Source organism: Mastomys coucha, chromosome X (genome assembly GCF_008632895.1).
Source record: "Mastomys coucha isolate ucsf_1 chromosome X, UCSF_Mcou_1, whole genome shotgun sequence".
Lineage (NCBI taxonomy): Eukaryota > Metazoa > Chordata > Mammalia > Rodentia > Muridae > Mastomys > Mastomys coucha.
Window position 1 is genome coordinate 137,416,795 of NC_045030.1, and position 8,740 is coordinate 137,425,534.

Sequence of the window (8,740 nt, forward strand, 5' to 3'; positions counted from 1 at the left end):
TCTCTCTCTCACACACAAATACATATTTTATTTTATTTTATTTTTTTCAAGACAGGGTTTTTCTGTATAGCCCTGGCTGGCTGTCCTGGAACTCACTCTGTAGACCAGGCTGGCCTCGAGCTCAGAAATCCGCCTGCCTCTGCCTCCCAAGTGCTGGGATTAAAGGCATGTGCCACCACTGCCCAGCCACAAATACATATTTTAAAAACCCACAAATTCATTGGAATGTTATTTGGCCATAAAATATTGAAATTCTGACATCTGTAGGAATGTGAATGAATGCAAAGATTATTAATGTGAAGTGAAATAAGCCAGCCATACAAAAACTGTAAGATCTTACCCATATATGGAATGTTAAAGAATTGGTATTGTCAAAGGACAGAGTGGAGTGGTAATTATTGGAGGCTAAGAGGGAGTGGAAGATGGGAGGGGTGGGAAAGTTTGGCCAACCAAAACAATATTGCAGTTCGATAGAAGCAAGAAGGTCTGGTGATCTCTTATACAATAGGGAGACTATAGATTAAGGTAGCACATTGTCCATTTCAAACTGGCCGGAAGAGATTCTGCTTGTTTCACCACAAAGGAATGAGAAATACTTTAGTTGGTGAGGATGCTAATTATCCAGATTTGACTATTGTACACAATGTACATATATCAGAACTTCACATTATACCTCCAAGATTTGTATATTTATATACAAATAAATACAATTAGCTTAATGATTAAGGATCATGAAGAAGCTTTGGGTCTATGGAATGGGTGTTGAGATGGACAAAGTAAAGGACACCGAAGTATGGCTCCTAACCTAAGAAAATTGCATGAATCATCCTTCCTTTCTTCCATCCTCGCTCTCTTCCTTCATTCCTCTTTTCTTCCCTCCCTCCATCTTGCCCTTCCTTCTTTTTGCTTTTGCTCTTTTTAAATGGGGTATCACTGTGTAGCCTACGTAATTCTCAAACTCATGAACTTCCTGCTTGACCTCCTGCATCCTGAGATAATAGACATGTGTAACTCCATCGAGTTGCTGTTTTTTCTTTCTCTGTTCTATTTTCACAATCATTCTAAAGCCATTTGGGGGGTGAAAAAATTCCAAAGAAGCAGGTCTCTAGAACTTGTGGTCTTCTGGACAAAGAGCTGTCTTCTCTACTGAAAATTGGAGCAGCGACATTTCCAGCCACCACCACCCCTCCAATCCTTAAGTTGGTCTAGTATGCTAGCTGACTATAATTTTGCCTCAAGCCTGTCTTACTCTGCCCTAGTGTGTGCATGCAAAAGGGAGTGCATTAAGATACTTTTGTCTTCTTTGCTTTCAGCTTGACTAACAGTAGTCAAATTAAATTTGTGGCCATGAGTTTCCTATGAATAGTCTCATGCATACATATCCTTCATGGCTACCACTCTTTGAGAGGTACAAGAAGTACTCAGAATTACCTTTTTTAAAAATGGAATCATAGCATGGTTCTCTCTGTCTCTGTTAAATCTCTTTCTCTTCTAATGCTACTTTCCTATGTTGAAGGAAGAATTTTATTCTGAACCAGACCCTTTGGGTAGATCTGCAGAGAGCTGTTTTTCTCTGAAGAGATGCTAATGAAGTTGTGCATGGAAAACAGAATGAAAAGGAAGACAGAATGAAAACAGAAGAAAGAGCAGTGAACATCTTACGTGGAGAAGGCGTTGTTCTGTTTTTCACACCGGATCCCCTTGCAGTTGTTAGGTTCATCAATAGCTTTGGTCTCATAGTAAAAATAAAGCTGGTTCAGTCCATTGGCAAAAGCCAGTAGTACTAGGCAGTAGATAAAGAGAAATTTGAGTATATCAAGCAGCATGCGTCCCAAAGAGATCTGCAGAGGCCCTAAATGGGAGTTGGCTGTGAACAAGGATATGAGACGCAAGGAACTTAAAATGTTGGATATTGCGAAGAGTGCTTCTGCAATCAGAGTCGGGTGCCACATTTCCCATTCTTCCCTTGGACGAGAACCATTATACTGGAAAAAAAAAACCACAAGTGCACAATATGAGAAGTACAGTGAGTATTTCCAAAAATTTCCCCCTTGCACCCTTCCACACACAAAATATGTACTCAAAACTGCGCTTACATAAAATTCCCCATGCATGGCACTTTGTTTGTCTTTTTGCCCCATTCAATCAGTACACAGTGCTAATAACACTCTCCCTCCCACTCTTATCCAAATATATACCAAGCATATATACATAGCAGAAGGAATTTCAGAGCCATCATCTGCAGCAGCCACCTGTGGTTTATCAACAGACATTTTCTAACTGCGGGTTTACCAGATTGTTGTTGAGTAGTTCTGAAAAGGAGCCATTGGGGCGCCCAAGCTATCAAGTTATTTTCACTTCTCAGTGAAATTTCAACTCAGACCTATATCCCAACCCCTTACCTTGGCTTGAAACACATGGCTCATTTGTGGTTACTGAAGGACAATGGATAGAGGCAGCCTCCTGTGTGTTCATTCTCTAGGCTCTGCTGCCTACAGTTTCAGGCGGGTAGAGAGTCCTTAGGGAGCCTTTCCTCAGAGCTTTCTGCTGCATTTTTAGCAGTTTGTAATGTATTCTACACCATTGCAAATGGCATGTCAACCTTCCAGGTAGCAAATTTAGTACTTCTCCACTTAGCAGCATATGGATGTATTTTGCTGTTTCTTTAACAACCTTACAAGTTAGAAAGGCCTCCTAGTGCAAATGAAGAACCAGGAAGTTGAAGGAGAGGAAATAGCCAGATTTACAGAGTTGGTTGCCCATTTCCAGTCTCTTGAAGACCCCTGTCTTCTGGAATGTGAGGCATAGCCTCATGGAAAAGTGGGAGATGGTTGAGGACTGGACTCCAATTTGGAAATCATCACTTAAAACTGCCTGTACCTTTTACCTTCACAATAAAAAAAAGGATAACACCATTCTCACCCACTGGGCATATTTATGATTTAATATTTATCTGCAAGAGTTTCTGTATTCCACAAAGGAGGATAAAATGGAAAAACATGGAACTAATCATTAACCTTACCAAGGACATGGTAGGTTTTGCCTGGAATTCAACCTGAAGCACGACTACTTTACACTCTCATTTAAGCACCACATTTTCTCAGGACTTAATGTAGGCATCTTTCCTGAGAAAAAGTGTTGGGGGCCAAATTATCTTGTAGGCGCTTCTCAAGTGTGCTTCACTTCCAACCACCAAGAAAACTGATGGTGTTAAAATCACTTGTGTGTATCCAAGATTCTTCCTTGTTAGAGGAATCAGAGAGACTATGCCACATGTGTGCTTCTGTTTCAGATAGATGTTTTGGGGGCTGATCAGTTTTCTGTACTTAGCCAAATTTCCCATAAATTTACATTTTTCTTCAAAGGAAAGGAAACCCAAACCAGTTTTTGCATCACTGTGAGCAAGTGGGTGATATGCCTGGCTTACAAATAGAGGAACTGAAATCCAGAGTGGCTTGCTAAATATCATGCAGCAAATTTGGTGGCAGAGACAGAATTGAACTCCGGGTCCTTGAACATTAAGTCTAGCACTGCTTCCATGAAATGTCACTCAAATGAGAATTGATCTCACAACACAGATATTACAAAGGCCAGTCCAACTTTTGAGATCTATGTGGGAGATGACAATTCTTTGCTGATCACCAACCAGGACCTATGTTTCAAAATGAGCATGAATCACAGTATAGAATTGATTTGACGTTCCCTTTCCTCTCTACCACAGGGAAGCCTGTGGCCCACAGGATGGCGAATCTGGATGTGTAGAATACTCAGAAGTGTGCAAGTGGGACATCTCTAGTTTACATCTTATAGGTCTGGAGAACTCCTTAGCAGAAAGGTGATGGGTGTGTGAAATAAGGTTAGAGTTCATCTAGCATAGACATCAATGCCATTATTTGTCAAGTGCCAAATAATGCATATGTTGGCTTTGTCAGCTATAGGTCTCTGTCATAACTTCTTAACACTCCCTTTGTAGCTCTAAAGTGAACAAAGACAGTACATCGATGAATGGATATGACAGTGAACCAAATTTGGTCCATAGACTAGAGCTTAATAACTCCTGATCTAATATTGTAAATTTTAAACTGTATTTCTTAGATCCTCAGGGTTTAATGGAGACATCTTAATGGCCATTGTGGGAGCCAAAAAGCAGACTAGATGACACATTCTTTACCCCAAACTTAGCCCTTTGAGCTATTTCATATACTGTAGTTCTTTGTAAGTCTCTGCTTGATGATATGTTTTCATGGAAGACAAAGCTTGAAAACCCCTAATGGAGTTTAGTTTGCTTATTTATCAGAGGCAGGACCGAAGCTCTGAGAGGTAGAAGGTGTTGATCTAGCTCACAGGTGGGATGAGGGGTTAAACTCATGTTTAATTAAGCTAGGTTAGTGATACTGGGAAATAAATGACATTTCTTGAATTCTTTGAAACAGACTGCATTTTGAAACTTGGCCCCACTTCTTTTCAAAGAGGTGTGAATTACATTCTGTTAACCCAAAAGAAAAATCTGCAGAGGGATCAGCTGACGTGGGGACTCCATGATGGCAAGAACACGAAGAGATAATTGTGTCTAAAGTAAATGCTGAAGAAATGCCCACAACTCAGAATAGTCCAGATCTAGTCTGTGTACTAATCAAGGTGAAGGAGGGATGGAACTAAGTGGTATCCTAAAAGATGAAAGGCTGACTACTCCCCATTCAAAGGGTTTCCTGTGGGCACTGAGGGTCAGCCATATATATAGTTGTTCTTTGGTAACCCAAAGAACAACTTTGGTGAATGCCTTTTGGTTAATGTTTCTTTAAGCCTTGTGAGGAGGAGTATGCATTGTTAACTAATTTTTCACTCTAATAAGTAAGGAAAAAAATTGGATCTGTGAAAGCAAGAGAACCTGAGTTCAGATCTCAAGCACACATATAAAAGTCAAGTGCATTGCTGGGGAGAAGGGTGGAAACAGGTAGATCCCAGGGGCCTCTGGATCAACTCATCTAACTGAAATGATGAGTTCCAGTTTCATTGATAGATCATGTCTCAAAAAATAAGGTAGAGAGTCTCTGAGGAAGACATTCAACAGCACTTGTTCACAAATGTGTGTGTATATATATACACACACTACACACAGTTAAAAGTTAAGGAATTTTAAAGGCAAATTTATCTCACTTAATTTCCATATTGCCCTGGAACAATAGTGATTTGAAGTGTTCCATTGGGAATGGGGGTTGGGGGTTGAGCGGGGACATCTGTGGGGAACTTCAATCTCATTCTGCTCAAGGAATGTCTAAACTGGTTGCATTTTTGTGGAAGACCACAAAATAAAGTTCTAGTTTGAAAGATCTAAATTCTTGGGGCTAGAGAGGTGGATCAGAGGTTAAGACTGCTTGTCACTCTCAATGTAGGGGACCTGCATTCAATTCTCAATACCCACATGGTGGCTCATAAGCATCTGTAACTCCAAGTTTAGGGGGTGAGTCTGTCTCTTCGGGCCTTCATGAGCACTAAGCATATGTACACACATGCACATCACATAGCCATACACATAAATATGTTTAAAAACTGAAATTTTGCATGTGACATATCTTGTTTGTGTTTTTTTTTAGTGTTAAGAGGCAGAATTTAGAAGCTTAGCTGAGGGGGTTTATTATACATTAAAATGGAGAAGTATTTAGCTCTTTGGAAGCCTCACCAGTGAAATTAGGAAGATTATGTAATTAGCTGATGTTGAGCATCTGTAGATACATTTTAATACCCCCAGACAGAAATAAATTTTTTCATCATTTATTCTAAACTTTCCTGGTTAAACAAAACCTAGTAAGTTCAAGATTGCTAAGTTATGGTTTCTGTAGTTATAACGGAGATTTAAAAATATAATATTTTATTAATTCTTTTTAAAATTTTCATAATGCACACAGTGTATTAGGAAAAGTGTGACACTTAGCCATCAGTGTGCCAGAGGGACATGGAGTTAACCCAGGCAGGTTAACCAGATAGTCACATTTTCTTTCACTAGGCTTTTTCTTTTAAGAAAGTTGTAAGCATGTGTTAAATGATCACCACACGTATAAGGCATACTCTTGGGCTCTTTTCAAAAATGTTTCATGAATGTATTCAATATTCATGCTCTATAAAGCTCTCAAGGTCTTAAATTTATGCAATATGCATATTAGGGATGTAAAAATAAACGTAGTTCTTGGAGACTTGGGGGACAGCCATATTCCCATTCTAAAAGTCCTCAATGTGAAATTGAACACCAAAAGCACGACTGACTAGACATCTTGGGGAATGAATTGTCAGCCTTCCCTCATGGCGAAAAACTCAAAGCAGGGTAGAAGGAGCAAAGCCATGCCTTCTATTATTAAATAACAGAGCTAGACTGAGACCTGTGGTTACCCCCAAATATAGTGGCCTGTGGAGAGGTACCTGGAACTTTACTTCACATTTGTCTCTTTTTGCTTGGGGACGGTCATCTTACATGGGTTGTATCTTTGTTAAGAGAACCAGACTCTACCCATTTAGAGATCTAGTTAAAATTGAAGTTGTGCATATTTTAAAATTATTTTCAGAATAATTCAAGGTGCTTATGTATGGGAAAATTATCAAGGTGATAGGGTATACCCAGTGTAGACATTTTCTGAATTGGTAGGGGGATGTAGGGTGAGATAATAAAATTAGTGATAATAAAATTTTGTTTTTTGTTTTTTAACAAATTGAAAAATTATCCTGACAAAAGACATAAACATAGAAAGCAGAGGTGATTGTAGGCAAACCTATGTGTTGTACAGTTTCTGGGGTTCTGCTGCTTGCTATACAAAGAATGGGTGGGGAAGCAGGGGTGTTGGCTCTGTGAAACAATGACTCAGAAGGTAAAGGAGAGGGGACACTATCTGTACGACAGAGAGGAATCAGTTTTGTCCTGTGTGTCTCCACAGGGACGAGTGCTTACCAATGGCTATAGCAGGGAAAAATTAGTCAAATATACAATAACTGATTTTACTAATGTGATAACAGGTAAGCTATTTGGAGATAATGCATTAGTGATTTTACTGTCCCTACCCTGTGTGAGCATTATTGTGCCATCTTCTTCGAAGGAATGTTATAGATGTTTAAGCTCTGAAGGCCAAAGACAACTTTACCCTAAGAGTTTGAGAAACTTAAGGATTCCTTTGGAAAAGAAAGATGTTCCTTTCTTCACTGGATTTGCATAAGTAGATACTACTTACCACACTACTGAAAAAGGTCTGTGTAATATTTCCTAGAATAGATGGGACACTCAATTTTTTTCCCATAAATCCTTCATGCTCCAAGTTCAAAAGTTTAACATAACTCAGTCAAAATAACAAGGGAAGAAAGATGGTAGACATCCCATTTTACCTTGACATAGGCCACGATCTTCAAGGAAATAGTTGCCAGGTAGAGGGAGTTCATTGCAAAATCCATCAGGTTCCACCAATCATGGATGTATTCTGTGAATCCACCATCCCACATTTCCTTTATCTCCCCCCAAATGAAACCTGAAGAATGGAGGCAGTAAGTTTATTTCTATATCAAGGCAGTGTTGAGAACAGAAGTCCCCCACATGAATAAAGATGAGAGTCATGAATGAATGAACTGGGCCCCGGGGGTAAGACTCTAAGAGGTGGAGATCCCTTATCTTTCTTTCCTTGGCCACCCCATCTCCCAGTCTTGAATTTGTCAAAGCCAGTATGCTTTTCACTTTTCTGGGCATTCCTCACTTTTAGTTTTCAAACACAAAGCATAATTTTTCTTTGATGTTCCTAACCCTTCTTTTCACCTATCTCTCTCCTCGCCCCTTTTCCCTCTATCCCTGGTACCCCCTCTCCACTTTCATGTCACATACATTCTATTTCTTTTTCTCTAGCTCATGGTCTTCTTTCCATTTGTATGCCCTGCATTCAGTCACACTCATATATGAGAGCGTGAAATGTTTGCCTTTCTCATTCTAAGTAACCTTGTTCAATATAATATTTTCTGGATCCATCCAGTTCCCTACATATTTCATAATTTGACTATTCCTTACAATGGAACAAACTCCGGTCATGTGTATGTATCCTGTCTTCATTACTCATCCATTTTCTTTCATGAGCATTTAGGCTGGTTCCATTTTCTTGCTATTGTCAATAGTGCAGCAAAAAACACAGATGTGCAAGTGCCTCTGTGGTGGGCTATTGGGTCCTTTGTGTACCTGACCCTGGAAGAGCATAGTTTTATGAGGAACCCATCACACTGACTGCCACATTGCCTGCAGAAGTCTCTCACAAGCAGTGAATGAGGTATCTTCTTTCACCATACCTGCCATCACTTACTTTCTTGATGCTAGCCATTCTGACTAGGATAAGATAAAATTTCAAAGTAGTTTTAATTTTTTCATTCCCCTGATGGCTAATGGTGATAAGCACTCCCTAAACTACTTATTTTCCACTTTGTTCTTCTTAATTGGAGACTGTTGTGGTTTTCTCTTAAGCTTTAATTTAGCTACTGAAATTTTAGGCACTGGATTGTCCACTCTTCCCATTTTGGAGTGTAATAAATTGACTTTGTCAGTATTGTTATACCATCTTTACTTTCCTCTGGGTGCTAAGGAGAAAAGGTCCATGGGTTTTGATGTACTGACCAGGGACCACATTGCCAGATGTAACTATTTAAGCTATGTGTTGTGGCCCCAAATAATTCAGGATCTATTTTCTCTGTTCTCCTCTCATATGTTCTCTCTCTCTCTCTCTCTCTC

At 39.5% G+C, this 8,740-nt stretch overlaps 1 protein-coding gene across 2 annotated transcripts in view; it reads right to left on the reverse strand.

Moving 5' to 3' along the window:
- Trpc5 (transient receptor potential cation channel subfamily C member 5) overlaps positions 1-8,740 on the reverse strand; it is a 280,600-nt gene that overhangs the window by 43,808 nt on the left and 228,052 nt on the right. For both annotated transcript variants that reach the window (XM_031368947.1, XM_031368945.1), the window contains 2 exons: positions 7,366-7,505; positions 1,663-1,985 (listed from right to left, as the gene is read on the reverse strand). In XM_031368947.1, the coding sequence (XP_031224807.1) occupies positions 1,663-1,985; positions 7,366-7,505 (463 nt within the window). The remainder of the gene's footprint in view (positions 1-1,662; positions 1,986-7,365; positions 7,506-8,740) is intronic.